Raw genomic sequence first — 23,743 nt, forward strand, 5'->3', positions numbered from 1 at the left:
TTGTTCAACGAAAATGAATAAGGCAAAATGGACAAACATGATAATTCAAACAACAAGTATATAGATAATTTAAGATAAAGCTTGAAATGTTTTCTTGTTTCCGTGAGTAGATTTTAGAAATTTTTTATCAGCAGCTCGTATTTAGTCAACGGGTAGTGATGTTATTACCACAAAATATCAATTAATTTTTGTTGGTGCTTGAATCTCCACCAGTTAATGATTGAAAAACTGCTTCGTTTACGTATTAATTGTCTCCACGCTGTCGCCATATGAAAATATTTAAGTGAATAGCAAATATTGGTTTGGCGATGTGTCCGTATTCTTCAATTTGTTTAAATATATGCACAGAATTGCTTGCGTGTGCAGTAAATTTCAAAGCGTTTTGTAACAATAGATAAGCTATTCACAGCTGAATGCTCATGCATTTTCGAGCAAGCGAATCAGGCAATGATCTCTTAAAAAACATGCGTGACAAAGTGAATCAAAGTGGGTATTGCACTAATTGTTTAACGATCTATAGATTCTTAAAATAAAATAAAAAGCAAACAAGAGATTATGTTGTTTGAAGCTGATTACACAGTTCGCATTTTATCAACCGATATATGCTTAACCAGCAACTGTGAATGTTAGCTTATCAAAATGCCCTTTTAGAAGCTATTTTTGAATTCACATAATTGGCAGCTTTGCGCAGTTTAATTTTTCCACCCTCTAATTCTCAGCGATATTTAGATGTATTCCCGATAATTCAAACGATATAAACGCCTAATTCAACTTTAGGTTGATAGTAATCATTACAAAATAAGTTGGTTCTGGTGAAGGCACGCTACTCGTAAACTTTAATTCTTCAGCTTATAGTGACGTTCGCAAGAGTATGTTAGGCGCTATTAACGGCTGCACAACTTTGTATAACAAAGAAATACACGATACTTATAGTTTTGAATATGAACTGTTAAATGGAATACCAATCCCCACATCATACCGCTTTTCTCAAACTCCTGTACAAAGAGATGCGTCTTTTCCGACGAGCTACTTAGTTTATTCTTCGAAAATTCATCATAAGGATACAACGAGGCCTATATTTTTTTTTTCTATTGTATGTGGTCAATTCATTACTTTAAACATCGTTCCTCAAAAACTACCCTTCGAAACACAAAAGAAAATTGAATCAAGCATTTGAGCTTTATTTTCTACATTTATTTCATACATCTATCACCGGTAATGAAAACACCAAATAAACTATTCCAAACAACGTTATATCTGTGACTTGTCAGAAGCAGAAATGAATAGATGTTATTATACTTGTTTGAAATATTTAACGAAAAAATCAAACTTTAATTGCAAGAGGCATGCACTGAATGAGTTATTTACTGGTCGTAATTATTAATTGTTCAAGTGTATTTAGCGGGGAGAAATCAAACATCATAAAGTTTTTTTTCTGGTGATAAGCATCTTTCTTTATCTGGTTTAAAATTAAATTCTTCACATCGTCTTGTGATGATAATGGTGATGATGATGTGTAAAACATCTATTGACAACGTCCTTTGTAGAAACGATATCTGAAAAAGGGGGAATTCACGGTTAACACAATTATATTTTCTTATAAAAAAGAGTAATCTGAAGTAAAATTCATTGTCGGAGACAAACGAGGAAGGATAAATATGACAAGTTACTTTTGCACATCTTGAGTGTAATCGACCGTTGTTGCTTAAACAGAAATTAAATGAAATACTGAGTTGATGAATTTCTTATGAGTGCTACAAGTTTCTAGGAAGAAAAATCGTTGCTTAAAATGAATTTTGATACTAAATCTCATGTTGAAAATACGCGGTTTCAATATTTTCAAATTTCATATTACTTACGTTTCACTTAATGCGCAATGCATGCATTTATTTGCTTCACTCTGGAACAGAATCTCTCCGTCTTCTAAAAACCCTGTAGCAACGCATACTGGATCAAATTCTCTAGTACAATGTCCCCTTTTCTCCTTTTCATTGCAGTTCTGTGTCAGAAATAAATGTTTGTAAATTTTTGTTAGCCTGGATTACTGCACCTAATTGTTCCGATTCTGATTGCTTTGTAACAATAAAAAAAAACAGGAGAGACGAAAAAAACAAATATCAGACTTTGTCACTTTCACAACGTAAGACAGGAGTAAATTATCTAATTAGATATTGCTGTTTTGTGGGCTGGTACATACCAGCTGCTGTGTTTTTAACAAAATTACCAAAAACTTTTTTTTAAATCATCTTTGACTTATTGTCTGATTGAAAATAGGCCGAGGAAACCCTTGTGCAATAGATTAAATGTGTTTTATTATCTGAATTGCTTTTAAGTGTAGCAAGTTTAATAACAGTCAAAAATCTAATATCTATTTGATAATATTCAAACAATATGCAGACACTTGCGCCAGAACCCTAGGGTGACGCGGAACACCGAATGGAAATCATTGTCCAAACAACTCTGATTATTATTTTTCGATATGCGTAATTAAGAATATCATGACTAAGGTATTGAGTAAATAGGCGCGAACGAATATAAGAATTACGAATTACTGAGATCGAATACCATATGCAAATAAATCAAAAGTTCCATGCCAGAAATAAAAATTTAATAATAAGTATCTTACATAAAGCTCAAGGTGTTCCATCATTTCTAAATGAGAATTAAAGGAATAAAAAAATCATTAGAACAACAATACTATATTTGACATTATGCAAGCAGATTTTTCATATTAAAAATATTACGAAACAAATAGCAAATAGGTCGGGAGAAAAGGCAGTGAAAGCTATTTATTTATTGAATAGTAAAGTATTCAAATATGTTCAAATGTAAAATATTTTCTCTGAGTCATTGCCTATTCATCATAAATTTAATCAAAATCTCTGCCTACAATTAAAAATTGTAACATTAAAAAAAGTACCTTTCTTTTTTGCCTCAATGCATTCGGCCTTGGGAACGCAAATACGTTCATTTGGACTCTTTTGCATCTGTCCTTCTGGGCACGAGCAGTAATCCCCAAACTTGCATTGAAGTGTGCAGGGTGAATTTTCTCCTTTCATATTTGGATTATCGCATGTTCCTTCACATGGTTCGCAATCAGAGTATGTACTTCCAGCAGGACACATTTCTTAAAGTAAGGTTTTGGCACATAAATATTGTTACAGAAGTATGGCAATATTTTATAGCTGATTTGAATTAATGATATGAGTTTTAATATGTCAGCCACACATAACCACAACATGATATAAATTCCAGTATATTGATGTTTTAGAACAACATCATTACAACAATCATTAGAACAACAATATTATATTTTACATTATGCAAGCAGATTTTTTTTATAAAAAAATATTACGAAATAAATAGCAAATAGGTCGGGAGAAAAGGCAGTGAAAGCTATTTATTTATTGAATAGTAAAGTATTCAAATATGTTCAAATGTAAAATATTTTCTCTGAGTCATTGCCTATTCATCATAAATTTAATCAAAATCTCTGCCTACAATTTAAAATTGTAACATTAAAAAAGTACCTTTCTTTTTTGCCTCAATGCATTCGGCCTTGGGAACGCAAATACGTTCATTTGGACTCTTTTGCATCTGTCCTTCTGGGCACGAGCAGTAATCCCCAAACTTGCATTGAAGTGTGCAGGATGAATTTTCTCCTTTCATATTTGGATTATCGCATGTTCCTTCACATGGTTCGCAATCAGAATATGTACTTCCAGCAGGACACATTTCTTAAAGTAAGGTTTTGGCACATAAATATTAATACAGAAGTATGGCAATATTTTATAACTGATTTGAATTAATGATATGAGTTTTAATATGTCAGCCACAAATAACCACAACATGATATAAATTCCAGTATATTGATGTTCTAGAACAACATCATTACAACAATCATTAGAACAACAATATTATATTTTACATTATGCAAGCAGATTTTTTTTATTAAAAATATTACGAAATAAATAGCAAATAGGTCGGGAGAAAAGGCAGTGAAAGCTATTTATTTATTGAATAGTAAAGTATTCAAATATGTTCAAATGTAAAATATTTTCTCTGAGTCATTGCCTATTCATCATAAATTTAATCAAAATCTCTGCCTACAATTAAAAATTGTAACATTAAAAAAAGTACCTTTCTTTTTTGCCTCAATGCATTCGGCCTTGGGAACGCAAATACGTTCATTTGGACTCTTTTGCATCTGTCCTTCTGGGCACGAGCAGTAATCCCCAAACTTGCATTGAAGTGTGCAGGGTGAATTTTCTCCTTTCATATTTGGATTATCGCATGTTCCTTCACATGGTTCGCAATCAGAGTATGTACTTCCAGCAGGACACATTTCTTAAAGTAAGGTTTTGGCACATAAATATTATTACAGAAGTATGGCAATATTTTATAGCTGATTTGAATTAATGATATGAGTTTTAATATGTCAGCCACGCATAACCACAACATGATATAAATTCCAGTATATTGATGTTCTCATTTATAAATAAAACATACAGTGTAAAACCCAATGCAAGTAAACTTAGTCAGTCTCTAAACAAGATTGTAAATCATACTTGCTTGTGCTTCCGCAATGCAAGTTGAAATCTTGACACATTCAATATCGTTTTCGCTTCTTTGCATGTAACCCTCCGGACAAGAGCAGTAATACCCTGTCAAACAAATGAGAGGACAAGGTGCTGGGTACCCGTTCTGCAATGCTTTGAAATAACCTAAATCGAGACTGTCACATGTACCACCGCAAGGTTCGCAATATTGATTAGTTCTTCCATCAGGACACATAGGTTGACTCTCTGTAAAAAAAATCAAGATGCTGACCAGTTTGCATTACATATTTTTTGTTAATCTTGTCATATTATTTCGTTTGAGTATGAAATATGTGAAACATGGATGCTCATAACAGACATCGTTGAATTTAATGATTTTCCATCAAATACTTACCAGCAGAAACTGAGAGAAAGAAGCAGAATGAAATTAGATAGAAATTCATCGTGTTCGTGAGAAGGCAAACTATTAGTTGTCCTTGGTTTATGAGAATTGAATAACTGAAATATGCAAAATTAAACATTTTTATTTTAAACATAAATACACTTTTTAAAAATATGATCTCATTGGTTCAATTGATATAGAAAAGCATCAAAAGTTCTTGAACCAGTGGTAAAAATTCAGATAGAGCCACCTCGTTGTTTGAAAGTATACCAATGATGCTAAACAAGGATATTGCAACATGTCGAATTGGCAGACAAGAGTACACAAGTCTACAAATGCTAACTGCATATAGATGCTTATATAGCTTTCGCACATCATTTCATTCCATAAAAAATCGTAACTGGTTGACACTTCTAGGAAAAGGCCAGGAAATAAATTCAGAGAAGAAAATTGAATTGTATTCAATAAGCAAAACTAGTCGTCTTTCTTTCTGACCACTTTAATTTTGAAAGAATAGAAATCGATTCACACGTTCGGGTATTAATAATATAAACCTTTTAAGTACTTCCACAAACTTCTTGGAATTTGGAACACTAATCTCCTGCCCTAAGAAGCGTACAATGGGCTGTCTAAGATACTATAAAGTAACAGGAAATTATAAGGATTTATGTAGTTAAATGGAACAATGGACCAGCAAATTTCTTACACTTTTTGCAAAACACTTTCAAGAATTAGAATAAAAAAGAGAAATTCTATGAGTTCATTGCGTTGTCATTTTTCTAGGAATATATATTCAATGAATGGCTTGTGAAACCCATATTCTTAAAACCGAATCACACGACCGCTTACAATTAACTCAGCTGAAACTAATAGGTGTATAACGCTGCACTTTTTCAAAGCATGCTCAAGACAACGTCCTGATATTTCAACTGAAGGTGGCCATAGTACTAACGGAAGAGTTACAAAGAGCCAATAGCTCTCGGAAGACACGATAAATAAAAGCAATTCAATGCGACACGTTCGCGTAGGGTTTTGTAATTCATCAATTCTAAAATAGCATCACGTTTTAAAACAAGGGCCTGTATATTTTGTATTTTTTTTGAAATTCGTTTTGAACAAATCCCTACGTTCGCGTAACTCTTTTCGATCGGGAAATGCAATTTTAAATACGTCCTGTATTTCCAGAAAAATCAAATTTGACACAACAAGATATAGAGGAAAACATAAATAATATATTATACTGGTTTTTGTTATATTCGGGAGAAAAATGAATGCAATTGCTTGTCAAATTTTTTACACTTTGAAATAGCTTGAAGAAATTTATTGCCAGTGACGAAAGAACTTTATTTAAAATTTATTCAATTCTGCTCATTAAAAATAATAAACATCAATATAAAGCTGTTGAGGTTTTATATTTCGTTGAATATCACTGCAGCTTGTGGTAATAATATTTGGAATTAAAGTCTAATTAATATATTATAATGACTTTTTGAACTCAACTCACTTCTTATTGCATGTGCATTGTATAAAATACGAGGAATACGGAGAAAGTAATAGAAGATAGAGGGTATAATAGGAACGGATCAACTTTCCAATTGTTAAATTATATATATTTCCTATGTCATAAGTTGTAAATTTTCGAAGTATGAACGAGCGTTTGGTAGTATAATTCAAAGAATATATTATAATTTTACAAATCCCTTCCGTGGAGTACTATTCCCAGACACTTGGCTGGTAGGTTGGATTCAAAAGGTTTGTATTGAACTGTCTAAAGTCTACCCCACATAACGAAAAATCGTGTTTCTTCATTAAAATACGGCCTATTGCGCCATATTAAAGTTTTGCTTCCAACCAAACATGTATCCACGGTTGCTGTTGTGTGTGATTGTTCCATATTTAACATATTCATGAGTCCACACTCATATATATAATATTTGTTAAGCTTAGGTAATCAAAAAATGAGTCACGTTTTATATAAAGTTATTCTGATTGTTACCACACTCTACTCTTACTCAAATCTACTCATTACCATTAAACTGTATCGTTGCCGTGAGTGACCATTAATGGATTACAAAGATCAGACACTCCAGGCCTGCTCATACGACTATAGAAAAGTTGGGGTGAGAAGTAACTCGCGCGTATATTTTACCGCAACCTTAAAAAACGAATAGTACTTCACGTACAAATGTTGCTCATTTCATTTAAAACAAGCCGTTGTGATAGTACCGAAGAAGCTACGATTAGACTTAAATATACAACGCGAATTTTTAAAATAGGTAATTCGAATTTATAAAACCGAATGACATTTACGCTTCGCTGAGTGGTACCAGGGGGCACAAAAATAACATTGGTATTTAGATCACATGATATGCACATTGCATGATACACTTATTATCGATTGGGAGTTTGGAGCCATTCTCATGTACCACGAAACGTTCTATGCAAAGAGATGCATCTTTTCTGTAGAGCTACTTTATTTATCAAAAAATTATCATTACACTGCAACAGTGGTTCTTAAAGTCGCTGGTCGCGGAAGGTATAAAAATGGGTCGCGCCAAGGTCGTCAATGCAAGGGCGATCCAAGAGGAGGTGGCCAAATATTTGAGCTGGTCCAATGTCTCAATTTATCTTCTTATCTTTGGTATTTAAAAACAATGAAATATACAGAAAGAACTGTCTTGAGTTCATTATTGCATCAAAATTTATATACCAGTCACGTGTCACGTTGTTTTATGGATGTCAGTAAACTTTCACGTGGCTTGTTGTTGTGTTGACCGTGCGGAATATCATCTCTTTGAAGCAAAATAACGAAAAATGGATCCCTTCTTTGATAATGTGAATCCTAATAGACAAGGCAAAAAGAAGCTCGCCTGCCAACATCAGCTAATTCAAGACCTAGACAGAATGTGGCTTTAGTTCGAGGCCCCATCAACGGCGAACAAAGTACAGTGAGCACACGTGATGAGTAAAAATTTGCGAGAGTGACCGAAGGCCTAGCTAGGATGTCATGTTTGCTACAAACAGCGGTATAGATAGTTGGGAACGAAGAAATAACTTTTCTCCTACCATTCGCAACCGCGTATCTATGCGAGCAATAATTTTCGCACTGACGGTTATTAAAAATAAAGGCTCGCAATCGAGCCTCGATTCGAGTGCTGACTTCCACATTGAGCTCAGTAAAATAGAGCCGTGTATGGGAGATTTAATAAATAAAGGACTGTGTCAATGTACTGTTTCTGATAAATCGTTGACTGTATTTGAGTCGCAGAAAAAATACATTTTTGCAAAATTAAGGATGGGGTCGCGAGTATTCATAAATCTTAGATTTGGGTCGCGATCAAAAAACTGTTAAAAACCACTGCACTACAACGAGTCGTATATCTTTCTCATGAAACACATTACAAGACCCATGCATACTTTCAGTTGGGGGGTGACAGCATAATATTTTTAAATAATGTAGCTTTGTATGTGGTCAATTCATTATTTTTTACACCTCTGTCTCAAAAACTACACTTCGAAACAAAAAAGGAAACTGACAAATGTATATATGGTATATTTAATACTTTTATTTTATGTATTAATCATAACATCGGTCGAAAATACAGCATATATATATATATATGATTCCGAACAATGATATATCTGTTTTTAAATATCTGTGAATGGTCAAAAGCAGCAATGAATAGATGTTATTTTACGTGTCCCAAGATACAGACTATAATTGGAGCCCCAATCAAACTTTAATTGCAAGAAACGTACACTATGAGTTGTTCAAAGATCTTTTCTCATAATTTTATGAGTCTATTTTTAGTTATTTTTCTGGAGATAAGCATCTCTCTTTATCTGGAGTAAAATGGAATTCGTCACATCGCCTTGTGATGGTGCGTAAAACATTTAAGTTATTTACAACGTCCTTGATAGAAACAAAATCTGGAAAAGAGAAATTAGTGGTAACAAAAATTTGTAATATGAAGTACAATTCATTCTCGAACCAACATGATATAAATACCATTATGATAATAAAATATACAATGGCAAATCCAATGCAAGAAAACCTGCTAAATCATACTTGCTTGTGCTTCCGCAATGCAATTTGATTCCTAACACATTCAATATCGTTTTTGCTTCTTTGCATGTAACCCTCTGGGCAAGAGCAGTAATGCCCAGCCCTACAAACAAGGGGACCAGCTTCTTGGTACCCGTACTGCAATAATTTCAAATACCCTGAATCGGGCCTCCTCTCATGTGCCACCGCAAGGTTCGCAATATCGATAAATTTTCCATCAAGACACGTAGGCTAAAGTTCTGTAAAATTTAAGATGCTGACAAGTTAGCATTACATATTTTTCGTTAATCTTGTCATATCATTTTATTTGGGAATGAAATATGTAGACCATAGGTGCTCATAACATTCGTCGATAGATTTTAATAATTTTCCACTAAATACTTACCAGCAGAAACTGACAGGATTCAACAGAATTAAATTAGATAGAAATTCATCTTGTCGTTAGAAGGCAAATTATCAGTTGTTCTTTGTTTATGCAAATTGAATAACTGATATATATATATATATGAAATTAAACATTTTCGCTCTACTTTTACTTTTAGGAAGCACCTATCCTAAATCAGTGGTAAAAATTCAGATATAGCCACCTCGTCGGGTAAACGAAAAAGTATACCAATGCCAGGGCAATGATGTTAAACAACAATATTGCGACATGTCAAATTTGGTAGAAAAGAGCACACAAATCTACAAATGCAATCTGCTTATCTTCTTTTCTGACGACTTTTTATTCCAAAGAATGTAAATCGATTCACACATTCGGGTATTAAAAATATAAACCTTTTAAGTACTACCACATATTTCTTGGAATTTGGAACACTATACTTCTGCCCTAAGAAGCGCACAATGAACTAAGCTTAATTTGACCACAGAGTCACAGGAAATTATACTATAAATTAATAGGATTTCCGTAGTTTCGTGGTTCATAGGCACAATGAACCAGTAAATTGTGTACACTTTCCACAAAACAGTTTCAAGAATTAGAATAAAAAAGGAGAAATACTATGAGTTCATTGCGTTGTAAATTTTCTAGGAATATATATATAATGAATGGTTTTTGAACCCATATTCTTAAAAATAATTTACTCAACTGAAACTAATAAATGTATAACACTGCCCTATTTATAAAAAAAAATCCTAAAACCATGTTCTGATATTTCAACTAAATGTGGACTTAGCACTACCGGAAGAGTCACAAATAACTAATAACTTTAAATTAAAGCAATTTAATTCAGCACTCTCGCGCAACAGTTTTTGTTCGCAAAGTGCTCTATTTCAAATACTTCCTATATGTCCAGCAAAAGTAAATTTGACACAACAAAATGTATAGGGAAAACATTGATAATATATATATTTTGGTATATTCAGGAGAAAAATTGAATGCAATCGTTTGTCAAATTTTAGTTATAAGAAATATTTTTTAAGAAATTTATGGACAACTGGCGGATGAACTTTATTCAAAACCGATTTTGATTCTGTTTATTAAAAATAATGAATAGAAAAATAAAGCTATTAAGGTTTTATTTTTCTGTGAATATCAATGCAGCTTCTGTTAATAATATTTAGAATAAAATGTCCAATTGATATATTATAATGACTTTTTGAACTCAACTCACTTCTCATTGTATGTACATTGTATAAAATACGAGGTATACGTGGAAAGTAATAGGATATAGAAGGTATAAGGGGAGCGGTTCAACTTTCCGACTGTGCATTCAGTTATTATAATTATTTTTCCCATGTCATAAGTTGTAAATTTTCGAAGCATGAACGGGCGTCTGGTATAGTATAATTCGATAAATACATAATAATTTTACAAATTCGACTCGTGGAATACTATTCCTAGATACATGCCATGTGGGTTGGATTCAATAAGTTCGCATTGAACTGTCAAAAATCTAGCAAAAATAACGACAAACCATGTTTCCTCAATCAAATACGGCCGATTGCGCCGTAATAAAGTTTTGCTTTTAGCCAAATCTGTGTCTACGATTGTTGTCGTGAATGATTGTTCCATATTTAACATATACACGAGTTCACACTCATATATTAATTGTTTTGGTTGCCCAATCAAAAAAAATGAGTGACATTTTATATAAATTTATTCTGATTGTTACCACACCCCAAAATCTAGTCATCATTATTAAACTGTACCGTTGCCGTGAGTGGCCATTCATGGATTCCAATGAGCACGCACCTTGCCCAGGCCTAGTTGGGCCGCTATAGAAAAGTTTGGATGGGAAGTAACTGGCGCGTACACCACCTCAAAAAACCGAAACGTACTTCACGTACAAAGGTTGCTTGCTTATCTCATTTAAAACGAGCCGCTGTAATAATGGCGAAAGATCTGAAGTTAGATTCAGATATACAACGAGAATATTTAAAAAAAAATCCGAGTTTATAAAACTGAATGACTTTTACGCTTCGACGAGTGGTGCCAGGTGGCACACAAAATACAAGTGGTACTTGAATCACATGCATTGGTGTACTTTAGAAATCTGTGAGGGTCAAAAATATTCAAAATTGCTTCTGTTAAATTGATTTCAGTAATCAAAAAATATAGGATAAATATTTTTTTACCTTTTTGAGTATCGAACCGGTATCAATGTTGTAGCAGGACATTTTCTATAATCGGTAATCCGTCTGCCTATAAAATATAATATGATAGATATTAGATAACAAATATACCGATAGCTTGAATTTATAGTTGAACTTAAAACGCCTGTCTGACGCAAGTCTGCGAAAGCATTCAACAATATGACTCAATTCTCTTGAGGTCAAAAAATGCTCCAATAAATCTGGATTTGATTTAACTTCCATTCATTTATTTATCGTTATCGTACCTATTTATAGCTTGCAATCGTATAATATTGATTGATTGATTCACAAGGGAATTTTGTATGCGGTCACTTTTATTAACTTCGGATAATTCGAACTAATTGATTATTCAAAGTGAGTAAACGCTTTTAAATGTTCCATGGAAACGACGGCGAAAACGTTAATCATTTATTAAAAGTAAATAATGTTCAATTTATTTTAGTCTACTGACATCGCATATTCTTGATCTCAACCGCTGTGCTTGGTAAGCTATTTCCTTTGATTAATTTTTGTGATGTAACATGAATTTCACATATATATCTTGTAAAGAAGATGAATACATGGTGAATATTGCAACGATAAAGCAATAGGTTTAATTGAGGTTGAAGTATGTACGTTTCTATATGAAAACGATCAATACAGCAGGCGGCGCTATTAGACAAGTAATTTCATCTGTACACTTTTCATAAAGCGGTATAGATTATACGCTTGTATTTTATGAGTTAAATTATTTATTCTTCTCAATTACAAAAATGTCGCAAAGTTTAGAACTCGAGTGAGCGAATAAGCAGATGGCGCTATTTGCTATTCATTTAAATGTCCATATTGTACAAAAATCAGGTCGAAGAAAATTGTGCAAGCTTCTCACAGCGCGGTTGCATTCGTGTTTGAGTTTAAAACGCCTGTCTAAGGCAGGTCTGTCAAAGCAATCAACAATATGACTCACCTCTCCGTGGTCAAAAACGCTTCAATGCATCTAAATATGATTCTTTTGATTTAAATATTTGTTGTTATCGCACTTATTTCTAGATTGTAATCGATTTTACTGATTAATAGAGGGATTTTATATGCGGTCACTTTCATTAACTTCATCACTGACGTTAGAAGAATTCTCTGAACTAAATATCCAATTTAGAATTTAATATTATATAACTCATTCTATTTATTGGTTTATCATTTTTGTCAATCAAATCTCTTCAGGTCATCGGCTCGATCGTTGTCCTCCTCTTTGGGTGTTGTGGTGAAAAAATGATTGAAGATGGCAAACGGGGAAATTCCAATAGGGAACAATTCGTAAATGACTCAAATGTCAAGCAAACCTCAATCCCTAGAAATAATAAAACTTTTAACAGGAACTAAATGAAAAATTGTAAAACACGAGTATTTGCTGCATCCGAATCACACGCTAGGGTATCAACTGGAAATGTTTTTTTTTTTCACAAAACAGCAGCTGAGTGAATTTCGAAAATCCAATTCTTAGCGTTAATCATTGACTACCTTTTATGTATGTTGGTTCACTTATCCGCTGTCCGGCTACGGCTTTCTGCATCATCAAGTGCATGCATCTGAAAAAATAACTGGCTAACTAATCCCATGCCCGATATTGACTGGAAACCGTACGTGATGTCGTGGTTCGCCATTTGATGAAGCCGTCTTATCGACTTTCCTGTCCCCGGGGATAATAATACGTAAATCCGATCCTAATTTGTACTATTTTAAAACGACTGGCTGTTTTCCCCAAATGCTCGTTGCAAACCTAAAGGTCGCGATGCTAATCTGCACCCATGCATTGTTTGACCTTGTATCGATTTTTACGTCGACGTATTTCGATGGTTACATAACTAGATGTTACGTTACGTCGTTCATCCATAAATTTCTCCCAAGTGTATGATATGACTAATTCCAGGAATCATTTCGTATTCATGCTATCAGTGCTCATGTCCAAAAGATTTGGTACTCGAAAACAGCAGATACCTTACCTTGTAGAAAACCGCAGATACCTTGTACAAATTTCCAAATTTTAGAAACCAAAAAGCTAGTTTCAACTAAACATTGAGGCCACGTGAAAGTGGACGTAAAATTAAGTTGAAGATCAAAAACAGCCGAAAAGTTGAGAAAACGGGTAATATCCGAATGCGGGCGACGTTCTGTTTTTACAAATATTGAACATGAACACATAGAGTGTTTGATCATTCGAATTAAAATACGAGTCTGGCTCATCTTATTATCAATCCTGCAGCGAGTTCTTGAAATTTTTCAATACTCCAGCCAAATATAGGTGAATACTTATCAATATAACATAGCATCAACCAAACTTTCCGATCAAAATTTTAAACGACCTAAATTTCCGTGTTTACTAAAACACTTTGATGTAGGTTTGATGGGATCTAAATTATATAAGGCATCATATTTATTGCGAGAAAAAACTGGAACTATCATCAAAAGTATATTTTTTGTACTTTCAGATAAAAATTCCAAGGGCTTAGAGAAAACATCATAAAAAGCGCAAAAGTGACCATCCGCGAAAGGTAGTTGGAGTGACCGGAAATATCCTTGTAACTTGAGAAAATAATTTATTTATCTTGCAAATATTTTGGCTATATGTGTTGCAGACATGATATTGCATAGATTCTTATTGTAAGCAGATAAATTGTAATATTTATATCATATATGTACATTTCATTCTATTTGATCACACTTTTACCAAAAATAAATATTTTCGTTTTTTTTACCTCATTCTTTAATGCGTGGAAAAGATTATCTTCACTTTTTACATGCGGACATCAAATATAACCAATCACAAGACGTTGAATTCATATGCGAATGCAACATTTCAAGAAGTCAACAAACCCATATATCATTTCTAATTCCAACTCGATATCAATTTAGATCGCGTAATCCCGAGTCTGCGAGTTTGAAATATCAAACTTTAAAATAGAAGGATAAGCACACCAATTGTTAAGAAGGCATCGACTCCTACGCCGCTAATAAGATACTATTTTTCGTCTCGTCACAAAGACTGCATAATCTAACGAAGTTTTCGAAAGTAGAATGAACCTTCAGTTTTATGAATAAATTAAAGCTGTTCAAATAATAAGTCAAGATTAAGATTTATTCAATTAAGTTTAACAGTAATCAAATTTCGCAAAACTATAATATCCATGCGATCAGCGCAATAAATATCAAACGAAATAAAAATGACCTAGCTTCAAAATGAATAGGTGCAACTACTAACAACTATCGAGTAAATGATATTCCTACCTTCTTGATTAAGTCATTTTATGCCTGTGTTTATATTAACTTCATTTATGGCATTATAAAAATAAACAGTGCAAGATAAATTATTTTGAAAACAATCAAATAAAGTTCATATTCTCTATAGATAATGGTTTCAAATATTCTAATTTGAACGGAGTTACATAGGAAAGAACATAGTAAGAGATCATTTTTCGTTTTAAGAAAAAAACATAACGTAACTCGTAAGTCGTCATCCAAAAACTTGATTCACGATGAGAAAATGAATGGTTTTGCATTTTAAGGAATGCATAAAAAGCCAGGAACTTTCGATACACATAAAATACTTGCAAAAATATCGCATGCATACTTAAACTTTCATTTGGAGTATACATTTTAAATTTGACTCTCTTTCGTTTTCTACAAAGCCTATTGTGTAAAATTCCTTCAATTATTAATATCGTGGAATTTGTTAGCAAAACATGAAGCGTTACTAAACTGAAACCACTGCGAACCATGTCACGATATTACCATATATGTGGCAAACTTCCATATTTTAATTGCAATTACCAAGTCAATTCACTGTCATAATTAGCAACTGTTTCGTATTTGAGCATACATTTAAAGTTTAATGAATGGGAGAAGTTTATCGGCGTTCACATTTGTTTATCATATCATGAAAATTGGCCTTCAAATTTAAATGAAGTTTTGATGTTTCTCAAAAATACCTAAGAAAACATAAACAAAGCATAAACTTCGATTGAACTTTTAAATTGGTCATGAATATTATCGTAGTTCAAAAGTTGATCGAAAACTGCAAAATCACGGAGATCATTTGCTTCGAAGATATTGAGGTCAACAACAGGTCGAATCGGGATGTTGGCCAGTGGACATCGAGGTTTTCAACTTTTCACTTCATTATCCTGGTTTTTACCTGCGTATGAACCCTTGTTGACCGCGATACAATACTAAAGCATGGTACATAATATCTAATCCCAACTAAACCGAAGCAAACGAATTTCTATAAAAAGCTAATCATTGTGCGTGCAGATGACACGTTTCTCGGATTTGTGAAATAGTAATAAATATTATGGAGACTTCGGAAATGGTTTCAAGTCTTGCCAGCAATAACGATAATACATAGTGATTGAACAAATTTTTTGAATTCGGTCCAGATGACGATACGTGACAATTCGCAGTGCGCAACTCCTTAATTAAGTTTAAACGTACATTATGATTATGACGCAATAAAATTAAGATTTAATAATCGATGAGAGGTTAATAGTGCATTTCCATACTTATAAAAGTAAACGCAAAATTTGGTACAAATTGCATGTATAACAATTAAAACGAAGCATATATTAATACAGACCTCGCAAATGAAACTCCTACCGTACATTTTTATTGTAGAGTCAAGGCAGACCAATAGGACGGTAATTTTGTTTTAAATAAAAAAAAATTATACAAAGTTGCAAGAGAATATTTCTTTTTTTTGATTATTCATTTTATCTTGTGGGATAACTACAAAAAATGTTTCTCTTTGGATTAGATAGTTGGTATATCACGGATACTCCTTCCGTACGAACGCGAATTGAATAAATGTCCAGCATGCAGTTGCAAGTGCTTATCAGCAGATATAACAAATTTTTTCGTGAATGTTTCAAAACAAATATATAATTCCATAAAACAGACTTTTAGTTTTAATAGATGTTTTCATTAAATGGAACAAAACTAATTGCAAAATGTAAAAAAGGAGGTTTTAAAAAACAGTGCCAATGATAAGATGCCAGGAAGGATTAAAATAGTACATAAACGTAATATGAACTATTTGCCGAGATTGGAATTCGGGTAGATTCTGGTTCAAAAGTTCAACAAAAATAGCTACTCATTTATATGAAAATATGAAGGTCACGATAAGGACAATAAATTACGGACATGCCACTTTTGAAAACTTCATTTGATGTGAATAAAAATGTCATTAAGCAAATCTATTTGAGAGTTCAATTTAAACGGTATTTATGTTCGAATAATAAATCTTACCAATAATAATTTTTTTTAGATATGAATTAATGCGATAATTCAATTAACGATAAGGCAAGAATTGCCTTCATGCAGATGTTTTATACAGATCGTTCCACCAAAAAAATAAAAGTTAAATAGACTGAAATATGTGCCAAATTCTCTTTTTTATATATATTTATTTTTTTTTACATTTTCAAAGAAAACTCAATTTTCACTTGTTTTCGGCATGTCATAGACATTGCCATTGATAATAAATCAAATCGCTGCCTGTGAAATCTTGTCACGTGACTCGGTGTTCCCTTACATAATATATGGATCGATATTTTTCAAGTCGATTGGATTTAATTCTTCCAATTGACCTGGCCTATATGGGTAACAGACTGATCAAATGTTTTTTGTCTAAGAACAAACGGAATTGTGTATTGCCTATAGCTATAGCCCATGACTAGATCACCAATCCCATAGACGCAATTTATTGCGACACGGCCCTTGGTGACCTTTATGTTCACATACACCATATATTTATGATGTTTCAATTTCAGAGAAAATTCATTGTATTATAATGGCAAACTCTGAAGTGTCATCAATTAATTTTTTCCAATTGTATCACGTTTGCTTGCCTTGAATAGTATTTATCAACGTCAATAACCAGGAAACCTAGGTGGAAGTGTAGTATTAATAATTTTGGCACAATGAAGCCTGGTGCAAGCGCAAATGTCTTCCATGCAATGTTGAAGGGGTTATTTGTCAAATATTACAGGCCTAGTATTATAAAAACTTTGCTTCGTGAGTTCAATATATTTTTAGAAATGACCGCGTCCTCTGGGAGTGATTGGTATTATCAATTGTTGAGCGAATTACAAGCTAAAAAAAGACTTTCGTTTTCAACATTCTCTCAAAGACACTATCACGTTCACAATGTATGATAAATGTCATTAATAATTGTTTACTCTTTTGAATTAAAATTCTATGAAAATCAAATAGCCGGATCAAATAGATGTGTGTGAAACTACCGTCACGATTGCGATGGGATACAACATATTCTTCAATGCAAAACTCCAATTTCATAGTAGTTGAATGTATTCAAATGCATTTTGCAATTTCGGTACTTGAATGGCTAAATTACTGAAAGCCTTTATGAGTTTATTTTGTGTGCCAGTCATTGGGTCATGTGTGAATTGTTTACGTTTGAAGACGCTGAAATTCACTTTCAAGTGGGTCAGATTCTATTATATAATTTGTTTCAAAATATTTTATTTTATTAATATTTCACAAATACTAAACAAATTATATGAAATAACAAGGCTAGGTTACGTGGAACGTCAGAGCATACGAACTGTTATCTCTATTGCCGTGATGAATGACCTGTGAACGTATGCTTTTCACTCTATTTTACTTATAATTTACAAACCGCGCAACATTTTAAATAATTAGTTTTAAAATCACGTTCTTCACACAATTATAGTCTAAACGGATGATAAATCGAGTGACCTACTGTCTTATTGTTGAACCACTGACCTTTTTATGATTTTATAAAATAATGCGTCGTTAAAAACAGAATACTATAATCGATGGCCTTTCCGTCTATAAAAGCGAACACGCAATGTGAGGATCGTGTATAATTCAAATACCAACATGACGAAACAACTTATCAGATCATATGAAGGAAAGGAGCTCGCGTTGGACTATCTCAAATATCGTCCCTCGTATCCACACCGAATATCAGAAACTATTATGAAATATGTGAGGTCGAACTTGCCGAATAACTCGAACGATAAATTGGAGAATATGCTAGATATTGGGTGCGGAAGTGGACAAGCTACTACACTTTTTGCCTCCTATTTCAAGTCCGTAGTGGGAACAGATATTAGTAGTCAGCAAATTGAAGTAGCAAATGAAAATAACAATCACCAAAATATTGAATATCTGGTGGTAAGTGATGGAAAATTTCCTGTTGAAGACGAAAGCGTAGATTTTGTGAATTGTGCCACAGCTGCGCATTGGTTAAACATTCCCGAATTTGAGTCCGAGTGCCAAAGAGTTTTGAAACCAAATGGCTCAGTTGCTATTTATGCCTACTTGCAAAAGCATATAATGGATGCAGATTCAGGCGAGAACTTGAGCCTGGGAGACAAATATCGTGGAGCTGTAATGGAATTTTTTATTACAATCAAGGCGCACCCCAACAATTTCATATTAGTGCAAAAATATCAGCCGATATTTGAACAAATGGTTAATCCAACAAAAAAATGGATTGAAGACATCACTTTCAACAAGTACAGTACATTCGAAACTTTTCTCGGATTTTGGGCGACTATTGGGGAATATCAAGCCTTGATGCGAGATGGAAAGCCCAAAGTAGACCCTCTGGAAGAGCTTAGAAAAAAGTTGAAAGAAGCATGGGGATATGAAAATTGTAAAGACAGCGATATACGTCTAAAAGTGACATATGAAGTATTTATGATAGTGAGCACCAAAACGCCGAGTTAATCTGAGTTGGTATTATAACGAGAGAAGTGCTTTGTTTCCCGTATTAAAATTTAGTGCGTTCATAAGTATCATCCTAAAAGGCATTTCAATTTAACATATTTTTAATTTGATCAATACTTACATCTTTATAAACAATTTTAGATATATGTGGATAGGGATATTTATCACCATGGTATTTGTATGAACTATTGGCTATTGTGCCAGACGATGTGTTCCATATTTGATTTATGAAGGTACTGTTTTTAGAATAACTTTTTATTACTTCATTTACTCGCATTTAAAATTACTATTATTATGATTTTCCGTTTTCAGTGTTTATATTTTCATATTTTATGGACATTCCTATTTTTACTAACGTCGTGAGTGTAAATAGAAAATCATTACATTAACAGTATCAAACCATTAAGTATGCAGAAATTTCCACAGATCGTTAATGACCTGGTAATTACTATGGAACTGTTCTTGTTTTTGTGTAGTGTATGGCAATTTATATAGGTAGTATAAATACCGGAAGATGCTACAAAGTGTTAAATATTTTCATAAATGTACAATATTTATGTTCCTCTTAATAATATTCCTCAAATGTAATTTTTGTTTCAGTTTTCAATTTTGGTAATATTTTGCCGAATTTAAACAATTATCAGCAGAAATACCGCGAAGCATATTCATTAAATATACTATATACTTTCTACTGCCACTGATCGAGTTAGTATCTTACTTGTCGCGACCCAAATTGCAATGTGTACATCAGTTTAGTAATAGCACGGAGGGCATTCAGTTTTAGTAAATTTAATTTGCTTATATATTATAAATTTAAAGCAGCGTCATTTCTTAATGAGTTTGGCTCATTAATAACATATGTACAGAACTTATGGCATTTACTTGGAATGCAGTATAAAACAATTTACATACATCCCAAACCGACGCAATCGTTCGAAAAAATAACTATATTATATATCAGAACAGAAACAGGTAAAAATTCAGAAAAGTGTATTGCTGATTGTTCCACTAACAAACAACTCATTGAGTATCATCTTTGCAACTAAAAATTGTATTGTCCGATACTTAGTTATATATACGTAGCATAAGATACATAACGACAAATTTGATAGCGATCGATGAGCTCAAAAAATGTCAAACTATAGTTTCGGAATACCGAGATTAATATGTAATGCCCTTTGTAATTTATTCCTATGTAATTGTGAATTGTCTAGTACAGGACAAGGTGGCATTGGTTAGAAACCAATATTGTCACGATTCAAACAATATGTCTGCAATCACAGACAAAAGAGATCAATAAAGTTCATTTGTGGATAAGTGGAAATAACCCCTTCGCATAATTGTTTGTTATTAATAGCATGTACACCTTAATAGTTTAAGAAGATTCGGAATTAGTCAGTAGAAGTGTCAATTTCCATACCAAAACGTGAATGGAAGGACAATCACAAAAAGCAAAAAAATATATTATAAGTACATTATACTAAAACAAATATTTTTCGGAACATTTTTAGACATACAGGGTGTTGAAAAAGTAAGGCAAAATTAACAGAAGTTACGATGAAATGCTACTTGAAACATTTACCGACTGACACCTCTTAACAGTATTGAATTTAAACATTTCACAACAGCCGTTTTTTAACAGTTACTATTTTAACGTTGCTATGACGAAAAACTTTACTTTAATTTTGTGTAACTTTTTAACCTGTATGTCTAAAAATGTTGTGCGGTGTTCGAGATTAGAGCATAAAGCGACCAGATTTCCGCGCAATGGATATTCTCCGACTATTTTAATATTTTGAGAGTATTTTCGCAACTTGTCGCGTATAAACTGGTCTACTTTTTTAACCTCGTTCTATTTTCTCAAAATATTCAACCATTTTCTAAAATAGACAGTCAATTTCCAAAGGCTCAGTTCATCTCGTTTCCCAGGCCTTAAATTTTTGGGAACACAGTACTGAGTCTTTAATCTCAACAATAAGCTGAATGATTGGGATTCTTAGAACAGCAGGAAAAGGGAATTTGTTGAATACATCGGCAAATCTGCCATTCAATGCATTTTCAGGATGCAAATTGAAATCTAACCCAGGGGCGGACACTTTCCATAATTTGGGGGGGGGGCGAACTTGGATCGCCTACCGAAAAACACCGCGCTGTGTATCGTCACGTACCAATAACCTGCCGATGTCAGTCTCTGAGCATTAGAATGTCATTTTGCTACTCATATATCGCGTACATAGGCTGCTTCGCTTGGACACGGAACTACTTGCGCGTCACTGAACCAATTTCTTGAATTCCGGGAGAATTAGCCCACGGCTCTTGCTAACAAACAGAAACGACAAATTTGAGGAGTCGTATTGGGCTATTGTTTCAATTCCTAGTTCTGCATAAAGCGCACTAACGCTGTTTCGTAAAATTAGAAATGCAAAACAAGGTAACTAGCTATTGCGCGAATTTTTTCAAAAAAATGTAACCAGGGAATTATCATTTGACTAGTAAAATTGCCATTATTGTCGATTTATTAAATCATCATTTGAACTCGTAATAACATTCAGGATTCACGCAAAGACTTTGCAGGGTTTTTATTCATAATTTAACACGAAAGTAAACAGGCACAAGTTCAGGCACGAGATTTTCAAAAAAAAGGGGGGGGGGTCAAAATTCCCATCGGAAATCGGTCGGAAATTCCCATCGCCATCTGTAACAGTCACCGCGATTACGCGCTCGTTGAAAGTGTCGCCTTCTTAAGCGTTTAATGATTTTTCTGTCGGGTAAAATATCCAATCCATGACAGCCACGAGATTCTTAAATGTCCTTATATATTAATTTAATTGTGTGCAACTTAACTCGCGGTTGCGACTTCTTACGTCCAAACAAAAATATTACGACACTAAAATACCACGGCGATCTGTAGACATAAAAATATAAGATAAGCTGCCTGATGTATTCAATTTTATCACGTACTCGTTATCACGAACTCGTTATCGCAGTTACAAAAATCTCGATATCTGATATAAAATCCCATATAGTACAATTTTACTTCATACAATGAAAATACTTATAAAGTATACTAGTAAATTAAAAATACAAATTCAACGCCCCGAAATCCACGCCGAACAGTCGCCGCAATTACGCCACTTGTTGAAAGAGCCGACTTTTCAATGAAAAATGATTATTCACTTGTGCAAAGTAATCAATCAAAGACCGATACCGGCATATTTAAAATGTCTTGATTTATTAATTTAATTGTCTTCAATTTAAACTGCGTTTGTGTCGACAAAACAAGAGCCACACTAAAACACCACAACAATCCGCGGACATAAAAATGTGTGGTAAACTGCCCGTTTATATATTGTTCTGATCCGTATTTTTGCTATTTTGCGAATTCGATAAATTTGAGATGTACTTGTAACACTGACTCCGCTTAATCGCAATGTTGCCATTCCGATTATTTTTAAAGATAAAACCATTCGAAAAATCCGTAAATATTCTGTCAATTCTCACGGAATAAAATTTATTTCAGTACAATAAAAATTGATCGAATATACTTTAAATATCTTATATATCATCACAACCCGGGAAAAAGTCGCGTTCTCAGCCTTGTTCAATGTTAACACGAAAATTTTCGACGTCAATTTAAGTAATGGATAAAAAGGCAAATCCCGCCCACAATTAACCGTGTTTCGATTTTAGTGACAAAATGTTTTTATGTCTGCCGCAGGCACACGAAATTTTGCGATTTTCGATGCCTAAAAAAGCGTTTTTAGACTGTCGCGGGCCTCAACAAAACTTATATTGTTTACGGTTTTATTTTTAGTATTTTATATTGCCGCCTTTCAATCAAAAAATACAGGTCTCGGATTTTATTCCTTCATTTGTCTTTAGAATCTCACCGCCGATGAACTTATAAGAATTCTCGCCGGGCTCATAATTTCGTGCTAGTACAGAAATAAAATAATTATCATAGTCATCGTGTCACAAATTTGTGGAAAATTTGTGATTTAGAGAGAATAAACGCCAACGTAAAGGCGTTTACGGCCTAAATAACAGGTCACAATGATGGAAACAATTGGCGATTTCAGCAAAAGGCAATTGCACGTGTTATTGGCGACTTATTCGGTTTTCAAAAATAATTCAAAAGATAGTTCCTGTGGCCTGGAAAGTCGAATAAGCGTATACGCTACGCTACGCTTATTCGACATGTAAATGCTTTGATATTTGCCCGCAAATTATGCTGGGCCTTACACGAAATCCATAACGTTAAAATATACGTCCAGCGGTGAAAATTGTTTATACCAAGTTTAAATCTATTTAATGTTTTAGCGATAATAATTAATTGCTGTAAATGTAATGAAATACAGTTTGCCTCTTTCACTTCTCTCGCAAGTGCCAACAATA

General features: G+C 33.3%; 2 protein-coding genes and 1 long non-coding RNA gene across 3 annotated transcripts; 1 reads left to right on the plus strand and 2 right to left on the minus strand.

Annotated features, from left to right (window-relative positions):
* Positions 1–1,165: 1,165 nt before the first annotated feature.
* Positions 1,166–5,211, minus strand: LOC120337844 (SCO-spondin-like). Its single transcript, XM_078117328.1, has 8 exons — positions 4,954–5,211; positions 4,569–4,805; positions 4,141–4,347; positions 3,531–3,737; positions 2,921–3,127; positions 2,627–2,652; positions 1,860–1,999; positions 1,166–1,556 (listed from the first exon to the last, which is right to left on the minus strand). Exons 1-8 carry the CDS (start codon positions 5,093–5,095, stop codon positions 1,526–1,528), a joined length of 1,197 nt encoding a protein of 398 aa, XP_077973454.1. The 5' UTR covers positions 5,096–5,211; the 3' UTR covers positions 1,166–1,525.
* Positions 5,212–8,509: 3,298 nt separating this feature from the next.
* On the minus strand, positions 8,510–9,708 carry LOC144428379 (uncharacterized). The gene is made up of 3 exons (XR_013478324.1): positions 9,393–9,708; positions 9,011–9,246; positions 8,510–8,871 (listed from the first exon to the last, which is right to left on the minus strand). It is a non-coding gene; the product is annotated as an uncharacterized LOC144428379 (long non-coding RNA).
* An 8,760-nt stretch (positions 9,709–18,468) lies between these two features.
* LOC120337508 (putative methyltransferase DDB_G0268948) lies at positions 18,469–20,045 on the plus strand. The gene has a single exon (XM_039405305.2). It carries the CDS (start codon positions 18,494–18,496, stop codon positions 19,346–19,348), a length of 855 nt encoding a protein of 284 aa, XP_039261239.2. The 5' UTR covers positions 18,469–18,493; the 3' UTR covers positions 19,349–20,045.
* Positions 20,046–23,743: the final 3,698 nt, after the last annotated feature.

This window comes from Styela clava, chromosome 10, assembly GCF_964204865.1.
Source record: "Styela clava chromosome 10, kaStyClav1.hap1.2, whole genome shotgun sequence".
NCBI classification, from domain to species: domain Eukaryota; kingdom Metazoa; phylum Chordata; class Ascidiacea; order Stolidobranchia; family Styelidae; genus Styela; species Styela clava.